At 44.2% G+C, this 18,044-nt stretch overlaps 1 protein-coding gene across 1 annotated transcript in view; it reads right to left on the bottom strand.

Annotated features, from left to right (window-relative positions):
* The window catches only part of adgrl1a (adhesion G protein-coupled receptor L1a), a 194,276-nt gene that overhangs the window by 14,370 nt on the left and 161,862 nt on the right, over positions 1-18,044 (bottom strand). Inside the window, exons 10-21 of the mRNA XM_080776013.1 lie at positions 17,414-17,635; positions 16,468-16,506; positions 14,461-14,641; positions 14,157-14,279; positions 12,812-13,032; positions 10,914-11,087; positions 6,110-6,319; positions 5,264-5,484; positions 4,847-4,913; positions 3,921-4,012; positions 2,631-2,799; positions 1,604-1,762 (exon numbers count right to left, since the gene is read on the bottom strand). Coding sequence (XP_080632139.1) covers positions 1,604-1,762; positions 2,631-2,799; positions 3,921-4,012; positions 4,847-4,913; positions 5,264-5,484; positions 6,110-6,319; positions 10,914-11,087; positions 12,812-13,032; positions 14,157-14,279; positions 14,461-14,641; positions 16,468-16,506; positions 17,414-17,635 — 1,878 coding nt within the window. The remainder of the gene's footprint in view (positions 1-1,603; positions 1,763-2,630; positions 2,800-3,920; positions 4,013-4,846; positions 4,914-5,263; positions 5,485-6,109; positions 6,320-10,913; positions 11,088-12,811; positions 13,033-14,156; positions 14,280-14,460; positions 14,642-16,467; positions 16,507-17,413; positions 17,636-18,044) is intronic.

Genomic DNA, 18,044 nt, shown 5'->3' with positions numbered 1-18,044 from the left:
TATACTGTAAAGTCCCTGTATACTGTAAAGTCCCTGTATACTGTAAAGTCCCTGTATACAGTACAGTCCTTGTATACTGTAAAGTCTCTGTATACTGTAAAGTCCCTGTATACTGTAAAGTCCCTGTATACTGTAAAGTCCCTGTATACAGTACAGTCTCTGTATACTGTAAAGTCTCTGTATACTGTAAAGTCCCTGTATACTGTAAAGTCCCTGTATACTGTAAAGTCCCTGTATACAGTACAGTCTCTGTATACTGTAAAGTCTCTGTATACTGTAAAGTCCCTGTATACTGTAAAGTCCCTGTATACTGTAAAGTCCCTGTATACTGTAAAGTCCCTGTATACTGTAAAGTCTCTGTATACTGTAAAGTCCCTGTATACAGTACAGTCTCTGTATACTGTAAAGTCCCTGTATACTGTAAAGTCCCTGTATACTGTAAAGTCCCTGTATACTGTAAAGTCTCTGTATACAGTAAAGTCCCGTATACAGTACAGTCCCTGTATACTGTAAAGTCCCTGTATACTGTAAAGTCCCTGTATACTGTAAAGTCTCTGTATACAGTAAAGTCCCGTATACAGTACAGTCCCTGTATACTGTAAAGTCCCTGTATACTGTAAAGTCTCTGTATACAGTACAGTCCCTGTATACTGTAAAGTCCCTGTATACTGTAAAGTCTCTGTATACAGTAAAGTCCCGTATACAGTACAGTCCCTGTATACTGTAAAGTCTCTGTATACAGTAAAGTCCCGTATACAGTACAGTCTCTGTATACTGTAAAGTCCCTGTATACAGTACAGTCCCTGTATACTGTAAAGTCCCTGTATACAGTACAGTCTCTGTATACAGTACAGTCTCTGTATACTGTAAAGTCCCTGTATACAGTACAGTCTCTGTATACAGTACAGTCTCTGTATACTGTAAAGTCCCTGTATACAGTACAGTCTCTGTATACAGTACAGTCTCTGTATACGGTAAAGTCCCTGTATACAGTACAGTTTCTGTATACAGTACAGTCCATGTATACTGTAAAGTCCCTGTATACTGTAAAGTGTTGTTTAAGACTGGCTCCAACTCCACTATCTAATTTATGAATCGTGACATTTCAGCTTCGGAAAATAATTACAAAATAATTAAGGTACAAGAGTATGTGTACATATTTTAAGAGTGAAGCAACTCTTTGTTTGGAGAAAAGGCTTTGTTTTCCCAGTGTAATGTAATGTACTTTATTGTCTTCTTGTCTGCCATGTAGGGAACATTTTCGATGACGTGTCACTGTTGTGCAACACCGAGGATTGCGCAACAAGCGCTCCTAGGCTGTAGAGCGATGCGACCGGTTTTGATATCACTAATTTGACGGAGATTAATCAATCTCCGTCTCGGGCACATGACCATAATAAGTACCATGACGGACATCTACGTCACTGTTAACTATGAAACCTTGCGTTTTTGTCACGTCACGTCACACTCAAGTTTGTCACCTCGACCTCTTCTCGCCCCCAAGCGTCTTACTGGTAGTATTGAGGTTGCTCTGACCTGTCTGTGTGCGGCTGCGTGGCTGCATGCCTGGCTGCCAGTGTAATAGTAGTGAGGTTGCTCTGACCTGTCTGTGTGCGGCTGCGTGGCTGCGTGCCTGGCTGCCGGTGTAGTAGCGGTTGTTGGCACGCAGGGCAGAGTTCTTCAGGGAACCGTGGGAGCTGGTCGTAGAGGCACGGCTGCAGCAGTAGGAGTGGCGGAGACATTTACTGTACTCCTTGTGGACCTGGTGTTGGGGAAGTTTTAGGTTTTTACAGCCACTCATAAATACATACGCTTTAGACTGGCTGGCCCTGCACCGCTCTCTCTCTCTTGGTACGGCAGCAGAGAGCGGACGTCTTCTGTTACACGGGCTGCTACAGTGAAATGTACTGTACTTAATGCACTCTTATTCCCAGACCTGTCAGAAGGACATGACTCAGAAACGATCTGGACATCAATATCATAGCCTGTCTGTCAATCCATCCATCCATCCCCCCCTCTCTGGCAGGGTTACTGTGTTAGCTGTTCTCCTATCCGTCTGGCCAACTACTTTATGCATCCATCCATCCATCCATCCATCCACTCACAGTCATAATCCCATTCTCTCCATATACAGTATGCCAGGACTACAGTAACTGACTGGAAAACAACAGCTTCTTCCAAGAAGTGTGGCAGCATTGATGGACTCATTCTCCTCCAAATACACGTACTGTACACACACGCACACACGCACACAGTTATCTTTGTTTATGTTTATGCTTTTTATGGCTATGTATTATGGATGTTTTTATAACCCACTATGATGACTTGACTATGACTATAAGTTTATGGCATAATGTTGCTCTGTTGATCTGTATTTTTGTTGATGCTGCTATTTGTATTAAGTAGATGCATGCAGTGGCAATAAACATCTTATCCATCCATCCATCCATCATAATAAAGGTGAAATATACATTTTAACCATTGTACCCCTCACTTGTATTTCATCCCTACTGTACAGTATATGCATTAATTGGTGTGAACCAGTAAATCCATTCATTTATTCATTAATTCATTCATGTGAACCAGTAAATCTATCCATCCATGCATCCATCCATCGTACAGTACTGTACCTTCTTCTGCAGAGCACAGTGGAAGATGAAGATGAACATGCCCTGGAAGGCGTTGAAGGTGGTGAAGAGGTAGGCCATGATGACCGTGTTCTCGTTGATGAAGAGGAGGCCGAAGGCCCAGGTCAGACCCAGGAGGAAGAGGAGGGCAATGGCGCCCAGTGCCCACGACCTGAGGGGAGACACAACGGCTTCATTTCACCTCTCAAGTTCGCCAACACAGGCTGTTATTGTTGTTAATAACTCAGTGGTTCCCATTCCCGACCTCGGAGACAGGTTGCTTTAGTGTACACAGTATGTGTGCATGGCGTCGTGAGACTGTAGATCGTCCGTTTTCTAAAACAGTGATGCCATCATGGCAGGTTGAAAGTGGTGGATGAAAGTACGTTTATGAATATTGTGCAACATGTTTAAAATGTTGTACTACATCCAAACAGGCAATAGTAATAATCTTTATTGTCTTTATTGTCCTGAAGGATATTCATCTTCACAGGTCTGTTCAAACACCCACAACAAAACACCACAGCACAGAGAAACATAACACGAAGACAACACAAACACATGAGGTCCCCACTGTATACAACCATCCTATCGGCGGGCATTGTTTAATGCCGCGATGGCTGAGGGGACAAAACTCTAAAGCGATACAGAGGATGTCATTTGATATTGAAAGTGCTAACCGTGCCTTATTGTTCATTATTACCTTATTGTTCTTCCACCGTACAAATAGGGAAAGCCTTCCGATATGTCTATGTATATTGTGTAATCTGTAATGTATTGTATACTTTCGATTGTATACTTTTATGAATCTGTGCTCCAAACCATGTGATCATGGTCGTGAGTTAAATAAATGATGATGATGAGAAAGTGTGGGTGCAGGAAGTCTGATGATATTTCAAGCAATACGGGTAATACTGAAAAGTTTGTTTCTGTTTGCGGGCAGTATGGTGTAGAAACATGCGGACAACAGTACAACAGAACAGCTGTGATCTATGGTATAGGGCCCAGACCGCAGGTTGGGTAAACACCTATTTAACTCCCTATAGACCACCTAGAAACTGAATCAATGTTGGGAGCATGATGGATGTCGCTTCACTGGGATTGCAGTGGCTCTTGGCGTGACTCCAACGAGCTGCAGTTAACAAGTGAACTCACTTGATTGCACCTCACATGAAATTGCATTTCGCTTCTTGTACCTGGCCGTATGTGTGTGTGTGTGTGTGTGTGTGTGTGTGTGTGTGTGTGTGTGTTTGTGACAATAAAAAAAAACCTTGTCTGGATGCTTGAACTCACTTGATGTTATCCAGGCGGCTGGAGTCGGGTTTGAGCGCGGAGGAGTTGCGGATCATCTTGTGCAGCGTGATCATGAGGAACACCAGGTTGAGCTGAGAACACGGAGGAGGAACATGCTGAGTCAATCTGCTGGGAACAACGCTTACAAAGACCAACTTTGAACTATTAACTTGTTTATCACCATTCATGTGAATTTTCCCAATGTCGATTCCTGCCGCTGACGTGAATGGCGTGAATTTGGGGTTTATATTAATCCAGAATAGCCTCTTTTCTTTCTACCGTAAAGTACTAGTTGTAAGGCAATGCTCGGCTTGGTGTATTTGACTGTAACAAGATGGCCACTGCATAGACCGCTGTAATGGTCGCGATCGTAAAGTATCGATCGGCAGATAGGTATGTCCCGATCGCGGTTTTTTGCTCCTAATCCAGTTTGATTTTGAGTATCTGTCGATACCGATTTTTTCGATCCGATATTTATACTTTTAAAGGACACTTATGCCATATCATAATAGTACAATAGCCAAATACACAGACAATATCCAGTCGAATATCATGATATGGATATAATATTGAAACTAGGGATGTCCAGATGATTTTTTTTGCTCCGATTCCGATCATTTGAAAATGACGTGATCGAGCTCGGCATTCGATCCTGTGAACGGATCGGGACAACCCTATCGGCAGATTAGTAATGTCCAATAACAACTTCCGGTTCACCCGGGTGAATTTTGGGGTTTTAAAAATAAAACATCCGGCTTGACTGAGCATGATATCACAGCAGTGTTCATTTAACCCGGAGAACTTATACCAAATGTAACCACACGGACCCAGTAAGGCGTAATGAGTTACAAACGCCTGAATTAACACAAGAGGACTTTCATGTGTGAAGTGAGAGGCATAACAGTGTCTGAGTGCAGAGCTAATACCATGATGACAAACGACACGGGTCCGATGAAGCTCCAGATGAAGTAGTTATCCACTCTCAGCCAGCATCTAGGACGAGACGGAGGATGAGAGAGAGAGTTACACACACACACTCATGCACACAAGTAGGCCTGCACGCAGAATTCATGCACACATTTACGTGCACAAACTCACACATACACGCGCGCACACAAACACACTACGTATTCCCCAGTCTCGGTGGATTATCTTATGGAAGCTAATCATCAGGCTTTGGTTAAGTGTGCTCTGAAAAGCCAGCAGTCCACAGGGAGGCGCGGGGAGCCCGCGCTCACACTATACGCCCCGTATCCGTATATTACATTTCCTGCTGAGGGAATAGAATAATCCTGCTTCTCTCTCAATCTGCAGGTGCAAAAAGGCCCGGCTTTCACACGTACGCTTTCTTGGTCCCATAGCTCCGGTAGTCAATGGCCGCCGAGATGCCCACCACCAGCGCGGGGAAGCAGTAGCCGCACAGGTAGTAATACTTCTTGCGGGAATACTCGCTCTCAAACACCTCCACCAGCATGAGGTAGAGCTGCACACCCTCCAGACACATCCAGGAGAAGGCAGCCAGGAAGAAGAAGTGCAGGAGGCCGGCAAAGATGGGACAGGCGATCTGATAGAGAGACCCCGAGAGAGGGCGAGAGAGGACAGAGATAGAATGAGCGGGAAGAACAGAGAGGGAAAATAGAACAGTAGGAAAAAAGGGGAGGAGGAGGAGGTGGTGGAACGGTGGAAAGACACACATGTACTGTAAGTGGAAAAAAGAAGAAACCAGAAAGGACAGAATAGTCGATTTCCCATGCCAAAACGTTTTGGCCTTAGGGCACATGTAAATATTTAACACCAGCCTCAGGACACACAACCAGGCTTAATAACCCCCCTCCCCCCGACCGTTGAGTCCTGGTAATTGACCCATTGTCAGCCTTCTGATTGGTCCCTAACCAGCAGGCTCTTTTGTTCATGTGGAATTTGCTAAAATACAAAAAACATAATTTATGCCCAGTGACTATACTGCACCTGAGATGTTCCTTTTTAATGAGACCAAGTTTAAAATAAGATTTGAATACACTGAATATCCATACGAAGCAACTGAAAAACCCGTTCCGATGGTATAGTGGACGGAGAGAAAGGATTTTTGTCCAACCAAGAAACGGCAACCAATGGTTGCAAAGAGGGGCACAACCACGGGCGGGACTTGACAAAGGGTCAGTTATGAGACGAGAGGGAGAGCAGCTCACGTGGTACTGGGTCTTGTCGATGCCGATGAGGAAGAGCAGCTCAGCGATGAACAGGTTGATGCAGAGGTTCTTGTGGATGGTGTTGCGGTCGGTCTGCAGGCCGCGCAGGAAGCAGAAGGTGGAGATGCAGATGGCCAGACACACCAGGGAGATGACGATGCCCACCCACGTGATGACGAACAGGATGAGCTCGTGCATCCGCCCGGGGTACTGAGGAGGAGGGACACACAACAACGTGGACCGGTGTAAAGTATGACTACTGTACAAGTACATTTTCTCAACTGCTGTATATTAGCCTGGCTCCAGCCCCTGAATCGCTAGCCACAGCCATTAAAATATGTTCTGGGGGCCCAGGCGGCTGGCGTAGCCATCTGGGCACCTTGGCTGGTAATCCAGCCTGGCAGTGTGCCGCGGCCCGCGGGTTCGACTCCCGATCCTGACGGCCTTTACTGCATGTCACCCCCCAATCTCTCTCCCCATTTCCTGTCAGCCTACTGTCACCCTATCCCTCTATAAAATAAACAAAAACGCTAAAGCCACAAAAATTATCTAAGAAAGAATGTTCTGGGAGATTCGGGTCTGGTGACTCTTTGGCAGCCTCAGTTGAAAATCTGATACCGCGGCTACGGCCAATCAGCGCCGTCTCAACTCGATGGCATCAAGTTAAGACACATGGTTGCCCCCACTGCGACTGTATCGATCTGGCTATTAAATCGCCCTATGATAAATCGTTTCTTTACAGAAAGGACAGGTTTTAGAAACATCATCATCCAACATATTTACCGTTTGTTTACATGCCATTAGCGCTCGTTGACTGTGTTTGTTTGGTTAGCAACCGGGTTAGCCACATTGACAACGACGTCATCTGCTTTTTTACTATTTTGATTGGTTGTTGTGAACCAATCGCCGAAGACTGGAGCTTTGGCAACGCCCATCCCAGAAACTGCTGCCGTGGGTCTTTCAGTGTGAATAATGAAGTGAAGCGAAATGAAATAAGTGTCAGGCTACTTAAGTATATGGTTTTGAGGTGATTTTTGCTTTACTGGAGTATGTAATAAATGAGTACTTTCTACTTTTGGAAGTTTTGGTACATTTTCATATGCTTTTGTAATTTCACTCAAGTAAAAATTCCAGACTTTTACAGTGTTGGTACTTCTTAAACCACTGGAAACATGGACAGGGGCAGGTGGGAGAGAGAGAGAGAGAGAGAGAGAGGCCACAAGACCAGTGGAGACGAGGGCGGATCAGAAGACGAGAGGAGAGTGAAGGGAGAGACAGAGAAGTAACAGAAGGAATAAAGAGATAAGAAGCAGGATGGTTGGAAACAATAGGAGGGAGGGATCAGCGAGATAGAATGGAGGGACGGTGGGGCGGGCAGGCAGGCCGGGGGTTTGAGAAGGAACAAGATTGCTTCACTTAATATTTGTAAATATATGCAGGAGCGCTAAAGTGCGGAGACAAGAGACAAGACGTGTTGGAAAAATAACATGACATTCAGATTCAAGTGAATGTCAGCGGGAGTAGCAGGACATGAATGTGTGAGCGCCGCACCTCCCAGAGTGTCGGGAAGAGAGAGAGAATTCAACACAAAGAGCAAGACACGGGGTATGTGTGTGATGTGTACGCGTGTGCATGTGTGCGTGTTTGAGTGTGTGGGTGCATGTACACGTTTTTGTGCGGATGAGTGTGAATAAATATTACCATTCACAGGAATGCATCTTGTCTGCAATGACACAGGGCTGCATTTTAACCACTTTCACCCTGGCTTGGATCCCTATTTTCTGCATATCATTAAAGGTGAAAATGATCAGAAAGATAAAATGTAGCTCGTCTACATGAGCTCACAATGCATCATGATGCAACACACTGCAGAGCTGGGTCCCCCATGGCGTGCAGGCACCAACATTTGAGCTGTAATGCAGTGGTTTCCAAACGTTTTCATGTCAAGGACTCCCAAATTGACACTAATTAGCCTGCAGACCCCCATTTGAAAATATATGCCAGTGACCCCGGTCATAAGAGAATATTTTTACGGTTCTAGCAGTGATTTTTTACCTGTTTAATTTCAAGGACCCCCAGTTTAGAAACATAAGAAAAAATAAGAAAAATAAAGGGAAGCTACGCACACTCAGATCTGCGCACAATTTGAAGCTATGATTCCCTGCTTTCATATACATGAAAAAACGAAAATTCAATAAAATCCAATGGCAGTCTCCCATTCACGGTGGGTCACAAATGCAAACATCAAGCACATAGCCATCATAAAGCAAAGAGCAAATGTATAATATTTTGTCATCTGTTTATAGAACAACACTCATCTTCATTGAGACCTAAGGGTTGTAAACTTTCTAAGTGTGGATCCAATAGAGCTCTCTCTGGCATAACCTTAGACATCACCCCCTCTCTGAAGAGTAATCTGCTCTATTCCCCAGGTACCTAAGGGAGGAGATAGGATCAGAGTGATTATTAAAGTGGGTTTTCATCTTTTCGTAGTTCGTTTGTAAATAATTGTAATAATATTTTTCCTCGTGATGTTTTCTCTTGTCTAAATGGACACTTTTCGTCACCGCTAAAACCCCTTATCCCTAAACTTCTTTGCCTTTTTTTACTATTTTACTATTTTTAATAGTTCAACTAGAAAAAAAAAAAAAGGCAAAGAAGTTTAGGGATAAGGGGTTTAGCGGTGACGAAAATGGAGCCCTTAGTGTCTTTGGGTGCCTTGTAGTTCACTGAGAACTACAACTCCCATGAGCAATCATTCTAATTGAAATGTTTTGACATAGGTGTGATCAATCATCCAATCAAGTGATGAACATTCTGTCCTATGTCACTTTTTGATTATGCCTGAAGAAGGTCAGTAGATACCGAAAGCTTGCTAAATAAATACATTGATTGTGTGCAGATCTGAGTGTGCGGAGCTTCCCTTTATTTTTCTCATGTTCCCTTTGTGGCTCCAGCACCTCTCTTAAGTTTTTTCAGTGGATGAGCGGTGGTTCTTTTTACATTAAGGACCCCCAGTTTGACATGCATATAGTCTATACCGACCCCCATTTAATGGCATTTCTTTCTCTGGGACGCCAATTAATATTGTAAAATCAATGTTAATTTAACTCTGAGAGCTTACAAATGGAACCAAATGGACCCATTAGGGTCCATGTGGTTCCATTTGTACACTCTCTGAGTTACAGACCTATAAGGGTCCATTTGGTTCCTAATTATCATTTAGCTGGGGACCCCCTGGAACTCTCTCAAGGACCCCTGGAGGTCCCAGGATCCCACTTTGGGAACCACAGCTGTAATGGAAAGCCTAGCTGTTTGGACAGAGGACAGCTTTCCCAAATAGCTTCATGCAATACCACTTGTAACCTCTTGTCAACATGACCAGAGGATGTAAATGTATCAATATAATATAATGTGCTATACAATTAATAGATAAAGGTTATCTAAAGTTACTGATACTGTAGGTCACAAGTGTCACAATGTTTCCAGCTTGGGGCGCACAATGATTTGCCCATATTGTTCTCATCAGAAGTTCCAAGTTGCACATGTGCAGCCTCGTGCTTGCATGGGCTTGCGTTACCTGTGCCCAAAGTATGCCGTATGCACTGAGATACTGCACTGACTGTCTGCTGCTGCTCATTCCATCCTATTGTTTCTAGCTAGCAGTATGCACGTTCTATTGAGGCATGAGGTATATCCACAAATTCTGTTAAAATGCCAGACATGTAGTTATGATACAGGATACTTGTTAAAAATGTGATAGTTCACTGTTCATACAGTAGGCCTACCAAAATACTATTATACTGTATGTAGTCTTGTAGATAGTAAGAGTAAAACAAGTTTTGTCTCCAGTTAATGTGCATTGCATTGTACATTTCTATCTACGCTCCCATCGTGGTTAACCATTCAGGTCAGACCACAGCTCATTAACTTTGAAATGCTGGAGTAATTGACCATCATTGAGAAAAATGGAAATACATATTACAAATTAATTAAATAGTTAGACACTCAGTCAGTCTGCTTTCTAATTTATGTTTTTTTTCTTCATAGCAGTGAAAGGATTCAGATAATATATTCCAAGACAATTATTAGATAAAATAACGTACACCTTTATTGACCCCCAGAGGGGAAATTCAATATACTGTACAGTAGCAGCAGCATTTTATTATTAATACCCCATTAAAAGATATAGTATGGATCAATTGATAAGTATCATTTTGCTCATGTCATTATAGTTGTGTCCGTCTTTCACAAACAAATTACTATTCAACGGATCTGACGGCTCAGTAAATACAATTAAAAGCCTATACCGGCGTATATACACTGGAGTAACACTGTGTTTAAGTCCAGGGTCCATATATGGAGCTGGCCTGGAGCTGGCCTGTTCTGACATCACAACACTCCATATTTGGGCATGACTGACACAGAACTCCATATAAGAATAAAGGGACACAGAGAGACAGATACAGAAATCCATGAATTGCTGTACTTTTTGATGAGAAATATTTTGTATGGAATATATAACATTGAGTAAAATATGTGAGTTTAGAGATGGTTTGACAAAAGTTAACTTTAGTTTTCTAGGGTTAATGGGTTAATTAAGCCCAAAATCCTTTCTTTGTATCTTAGTATGTATCTTATCTTACTCAACCTATTGGTTTTATACCTGTATATATGTTGTGTGTATCTTAGTTATGTACTCAACCTATTGGTTTTATACCTGTATATATATGTTGTTTGTATGTCTGGCCTCGTGGGGAAAGAACTGAGAACCAGAGTATACGTGTGGTTGTGGGTCACTCACGTCGGGTTGGTGGTGAGCCATGAGCACAGCGAAGTTGGTGAGGTGGCTGCAGGAGCAGGTGGTGTGTGTTCCGTTGGTGTCCAGCAGGCGGCAGCCCTGAGACGACCATGCGCCCGTCATGGAGCGCTCCGAGTAGTTCCAGAACGAGCAGTTTGGACTGTAGTGGTTCTCCAGCTGCATGGGGAGGAGGAGGGGAAACACACAGCGAGGATGATGACGCCATTGTTAACGTTGGGCTTAGTGCAGCCGATAACCGCAATATTTTTAGGGGGGAATCATTCAAATGGAGTGACGTGATTTTTTTGTGGAGTAACTACAAGTATTTTTCTTCCTTCCTGTAAAGTTGGCCGAGTGGCCAAGGCTCCAAAAAGTGACAGACTCCAGCAATACCTCTTAGGGTGTTGTATTTTCCATGGTTGCAGTGTATTTTCAGTCTAACAAACAAAAGAAACACTGAAAACTAAACTTACAAAAGACAGAAAATTAGGGAACCAAACCCAGAACTTGAGAAACTCTATCAGGCTAAAACCCTTCCATCAAGGGCCCCCTAGCAGCTCTCCCTGGGTGTTATACCTTCTGGTTGCCCCAAGCCCAACTGAACTGACACACTGCCCCCTCTTATACTAGGAAAGACAAAACCAAGGAACAGTTCTGTAATTGGTAACACATTTAACTCAACATCTGGCTAACTACGGCCCATGAGTTAACTTACACAATTACCTAGGTTTACTAAACCAATTTAAATACATTACATGTGCGGCGATGCACCATAACATCAAGCTAAATAGAAAACACCCCTCCTGCTCTATAGCACTTGGTACCTTCCTCCACTCAGTCAAGAGGATCACCAGTACTGCAGGAGAGCCAGGTGCCAAACAATCATAATTAAACACAAATGACAAAGTACTTGTTCTCTTACAATTCACTGTGAGCTACAATAAAAATATGCACTCATGTCCATTAACACAGTCTTCCAAGCCGGCCGGCAAAGTTAGGGATGCAACTGTGTAATTTAGGTATAAGCATTGTTCTCCATCAGTGTATGTGTATAGGGCATGGGCTGCCCCATGACACTTCCAAAAAAAATCATTTTCTGGTCAAAAAGTGCATATTATATGTGTGGTGGGGGGCTCAGTGCGTCCACCACGGAAAGTAAGCTTTCTAATCACACAAGCCGTCTTTGTATTGGTGAGCAGCGAAAAACTTCTTTTCAAATTTTCGCTACAGTCGAGATGCTGGTCTGCATTTCATGAGAGCGCAGGATGTCGAGAGTAGCATAGCTTGAATGCAAAGGCATTAGAGCTATGGACCAGAGCTGCAGATGTATGAGTGTGAACACCTTCCACCACATTAACCGGATCTGTCCATAACGAGATAATCTCGTGAATAGCTATTGTATCCTACTGTGCCAACCTTGAGATTACGAGATTTCATTAAAAATAATAAAAAAATACAATTTGACCTTTTTGTTAGCTTCCGCCGCTAGCATCCATAGGCCTCTCATTGTAGAAACAGCCTACATAGTCCGCAGTAAACCTGCTTAGAATGGCATAAAATGCCATGTTTATAGCCTATTAAAACGATAATCCGAGCCGCGCTGATCATCATCGCTGCTCTGGGAACCATCGCCCGTCCCTTACACTCAAGGGGCCAGTGAGGCACTCCAACGTTGAAGCGCTGGGCCCTAGTGGTAAGAGGAAGGACTGCAGGCGGACCCGTGGATTCATGACGAGGAAAACCCGTGCAGCTGGGCTTTAACATTGAGCGCTCGCCGCTCGGTTGCACTTCTGCAAGTGCTTCAAAATGCCACTGAGCAACTTCCACTGACATGAATAGCGGAGGGGTTCTGGTGTGGTGGGTTGGGAGGGAATATGACACGGTGGTCCAAATAAACACACCTGTAGGTGTCTGAGCGTGAACACCACTGGCTCGGTGAGGAACACCCTGCTGGACTCCTTGTTGATGGAGGCGGCGATGACGTGGGAGTTGACCGCCAGGCCACGCCCCCCGCCCTGGCCCGGCCCCCCGCCGGCCTCCAGCTCCATCTTGACCGTGGCGTTCTCGGTGGACAGGAAGGAGCCCAGGTTCTTGTAGAGGACAAAGACCACCTTCACTTGGCCTGGAGGGAGGGAGAGAGAGAGAGAGAGAGAGAGAGAGAGAGAGAGAGAGAGAGAGAGACAGAGACAGAGAGACAGACAGACACGGATAGAGAGAGATGGAGAGAGACAGGAAGCAGGTTGTGAAAAATAAATAAATATGGATAGTACGTGAAAAGATAGATACAGACAGAGGGACGGGGGAGGAAAGATGAGAAAAAAGAGACAGAACAGAGAAATGGGGGCATAATATGGTAATGACAGTGAGAGAGAGAGCGAGAGGGAGAGAGAGAGAGAGAGAGAGAGAGAGAGAGAGAGAGAGAGAGAGAGAGAGAGAGAGAGAGAGAGTGCGAGACAGAGAGAGAGAGAGGGAGAGAGTGAGAGAATGAGAGAGAGAGAGAGAGAGAGAGAGAGAGACAGAGATAGAGAGTGAGAAAGTGACAGGGCGAGAAGGAGGGAGACGGAGAGAGGGAGTTAGTGGAGGTTAGAATGATGGTAAGGAGCGTTTCATTTTGACTGGTGGAAGAGAGCGAGATTTAATGCGGAGGGCAATGGAACATTCATCCCTCAAGCATTCACAGATCTCTTATTATTCCATATGAATATTTCATGTGCGTTTGTTTCAATCATTCTAATCTCGTTCCCCAGTGCAGAGACGCATAGAGACAGAAAACAGGAAAAAAGGGGCAGGGGAGGGGAGGAGTGCATGATAGAAGACGAGGATGGGGTGGGGTAGGTAGGATGGAGGGTGAAATGGGAGAGATGAGAGAGGGATAAGATGGCGGAGAGAGACGGAGCGAGAGAACGGAAGAGGGAGGAGAGGAGAAGAAGCGCCCAAGTGCTGAGATTGCTCTGTCAGGCTGCATGGCGCACGATAGTAATCTACACGCACGCCTCCACCAGCTATTCTATTAAGACGGCCCGTTAAGAAACCATCAGGAAAAGAAATTGTCTCAGCGCTTTTGTTAATCTGATTAGCCCATTATTATGAACCAATAACTTAGTCAACTGCATGCAGATTGTTTTAAGCTTGCATGAAAATGCTAATGGGGGGGGGTACACGAGGGAATGGTGCGCTCTCTCCAGGGAAATGACCGTTATTAGGGTTAGAGGGGGTTGGGATTGTGGTTTGGGGGGTGATGCTGACCATTGCGGCTGTACTGTTTGATGGTGGAGGCAGAGAGCTGGATGGTGCTGTCGCTGGCGTAGTTCTGCGGGAAGGACAGGTCCTGGAGGTCCATCTCTGTGTTCAGCACGTGCACCTCCAGGTCTGGCAAGGGAGAGAGCCGCCCCCCAAAAAGAATCAAAAAGAGTCAACACGCATTAAATATCATACATTTTTTGTGTGTCGTGACCCATAAAATTGTGTCCGTGAACCTGCAGTGATTGGGCACCAGCTTATACTGTACGTCCGACCAACTAGCATAATTAAAACGACAGGCTCTTCTCACCGATGTTGGGCGCTCTGTCGGAGAAGCGGTTCCCGTACATGTTGTTGGCCAGCAGGAAGGCTCCTTTCTCCAGCACGTCCAGCAGCATGGTGGCGGTGTGAGCCTGCTCCGTGGTGTTCATGTCCTGCCACGACTCCAGAGCCTCGGGACGCAGCAGGTTGTCCACCGTCTGCACCACCGCCTGACACACCACCGCGGGAGCCAGAGTTAGACAAAACGTGCATGTCCGCGTGGAAAAGACTTGGTAGCCTGGTTAACCACTCCCCCTTGAAAACATTTCATTCCGAAAGGAATGAAATGTTTTCAAGGGGGAGTGGTTAACCAGGCTAAAGACAAGCTAAAGACTGTATTTCCATGGCAACAATACCCCAAATCTCGGCCCACTCGCTCAATCACACTTGGTCACTCCGGTGGCGGTGTTGCAGTGAAATGGGTGACATGCCGAAGATAATGTGAACTTCACCTACTGTAACTTAAATGGAGGTCTCTAAATATGGTCTAAATATGGTTGAACTCTGCTAATAGACAAAAAATGTATTTGTCTACACAACACCGCCATGCTGGAGTGACCGAGATTTGATTACATTTTCCGTTTTACGCAACCATTATAATGTTATTATTTTGATCATAATACCCAATTACTGAATGTCAAGTCTCCAGGTTTTCTTCAGAATACGTATGACGCTGACTTACTATGACACAGTGACACATTATGAGTCCTCTACTCAGAGTTACAGACCTATTATGGTCATTCAGGGCTATCTATGTATGTGTTTCCACCACAAGCCAACATGGCGGAGACCCATGCGCCACGGTTATAATAAAGTAACTAACAATTTCACTGTTATTTCCTAGAAAACTCACTATACTCCCCCTGCACTACATTTATTACTGTGCTATGTCAGCCATATTACCGTTCTATTTCACACTTACAATTCATTTAATGGCAATTTTGATGGCTTTATCGGCTATCCAATTTATTGGAGTAGCCTGCTTGATGAATCATGTAATTCTCCTGCTCGGGCCTCTCAAAATGAAGGATTGACTGCGGGGTGCAGAATAAAGAGCGTTGCAAGTCACAAAATGAATTGAGAATTACAATGTTCGACCGAACAGAGAAAGCGACCTCCCTTTTTTTAGTTTTTTCCTGTCGTCGATGCTTTGATACTGAGGTACACCACAGCCAATGACAAAAAATAATGGTCCAGTTACATACTACACAGCAGTCTTAACATTCATCAGGCACCAGTGAGATCAGATGATTATAGGCATCGTATTCCAATATGCTGCAACAGACAAAGACGACTCTCTGTGCTGCAGAATGCCGCATTTCATCATTGCTGTGAAGCATAGCCTACTCTACACATGGTCTTTCCATGACTATTAGATTACAGCTTTCTCAGAAGCAACGATATTGCACAAATATGGGAGGAAAAGCAGCTATAGTAACATGAACCATGGTCGCCTTTCATGCCATCATCAAATTACAGTACATTTTCTCCAGGCCAGAGATATTGTACATTATTAGAGCCACACAATAAAACTACTACACCAATGTTTGTACAGTAGGGTTCCACTGGCAAAGGAACAATGCTAAGATTATGTCACAGAGGGATGATTTCCACAAGCATTAGCCTGACCCATATCTCACAGATATGTACACCAAGAGTCACACAAAGAAATTACAAAGCATTCTCGTCGCCTTGGGAAATACCACACCAACATTTAAATACAACGCATGCCGCTCGCCACGAGTTATAGCGAAAGCCCTCTTCCACGGCGCTCTTCAGCACAAACTAGAAATACTATAAACACACGCCCAACATGATAGCGCAGGCTATATAAATCATAATGTGAAGCACAAAGCACCGTGCCGCAGGCTAAAGGAATCACATTCCACAAACCCGCAGTCTGTCCAAGGATTTATCGTCACGGCGATATTCTAAAGTCACGGAGCAGTCGTACTCCACGGGCATGTAAAGTAGGCAGATAAAAGAGGAAAGGTACCTGGATGTAGGCCCGGCAGGTCCGCTCGCGCTTCTGTAGCTGGGAGGGAGAAAACAAAGCCTCAAAACTGGGAATTTAAACAAACGCCACCTGCCCTTGTACAGGACGTGCGTGCAGCTATAGAGGGTGTAATTTTACACTCACTCAGGACTTTACTTTTAAAGCATGTGGATGCATATCGTCGTTGTCGGGTGGAAACCTCGTATCTCCAAAACCGTTCATCAAAATGTAATTAAAGTACCAACAGTAAAACCTATTCATTATGCACAATGTCACATTTTCAGAAGTTTTCAAAATGCATAAAGAATCTTTAGAAAATAGCCAATCTCCCATGCGCCTTGATGGGACGCGTTGTGAGCTTGTAGATTGGCTATTTTCAAATAGCAATAACTGTATGTATACAGTATATAGGGCTGAAGTGGCTAACACGTATGGTCTTGTAATAACATTGCAATCTACAAAATAACCAGTAACTAAACGTCTTCAAATAATTGTAATGGAGTAAAATGCAATATTTGCCTCTTAGATGTAGTGGAGTAGAAGTAAAAGTATTGAAAATGTAACTTTTTGTTTTGTATTATGTCTATGGAGTTATTTAGTTAGTTAGTTCTAATAGATCCCCAGGTGTGGTTATAATATTCAAATATGTCTTCCCTGTGTATTTTTGGTCTCTGCCTGATAGCAAAACCTTTGACTTAAAAGGCCCATTCGAAATACACCACTTTGGTGACGTCACATCATAACCCTAAACTCACTCATTATCATACAACAAACAGCTGTGGGCGAGGCTTAAGTTCAGGTAGCTGGTGCAAAAATGAAAACCAGGTATACTTAATTAATTGGTGGATGTGGCCACATATAAACATAATTTTAACACTTTCTGTACACTTATAAAATAATAATCGTCCTCCTAGTGTAATCATAGTACTTCCCAGGTGTGTGTCACCTTGTTGTAGTTGCGTGCAGCAGACTCCTTGTTGCCTGGCCGTAGCGCCTGCAGCTGGGCGTCCAGGATGTCCAGCAGCTGTTCCATCAGACGCACTGACGAGCTGACGTCCCCGGCGTGGATGCGACCCTTCGTGTGGTTCACCAGCTCACCGGCTATGTTGGCCGCGTTCTCACCACTCTTTATCTGGTACACGCACGCACACACACACAAAGAAAATTCCTATTGAGCAAAACTGTATAAATCCTAGGGGTTACTTCAGTTGAACTTTTGAGGCCGGAGGGGTCCAGTGCTCTGAAAATTAACTTCTGCCCTAATGCATAGGTTACTGTATTTCACTGTACAAATAGTGACACTCACACTACTGAAAAAGACCCCCCCTCCCCCCAAAAACCCCCCACCAAATGTAGGTTTTTTTTCCACATTTGAATACAGCAAGTGCAGTCCAGACTACAGTACGTGATTACACATATTGCAGTGAATGTGAAACCCGCGAGCCTGACGGCGGGGAGCTCTATAAGTCGCAAGGTAATCATGACTTTTTTAAACAATTTGACCTCGCGGTAATTACAGGGTATTAGTCAAAGGAGAGATTTAATTAAGCATTAAAATTAATACTTTCAAATGAAGG

Source organism: Protomyctophum bolini, assembly GCF_963924005.1.
Source record: "Protomyctophum bolini genome assembly, chromosome: 11".
Taxonomy (NCBI): Eukaryota; Metazoa; Chordata; class Actinopteri; order Myctophiformes; family Myctophidae; genus Protomyctophum; species Protomyctophum bolini.
Note: the sequence above shows the minus strand (reverse complement) of the source record. Positions and strands in the feature narration are given on the sequence as shown.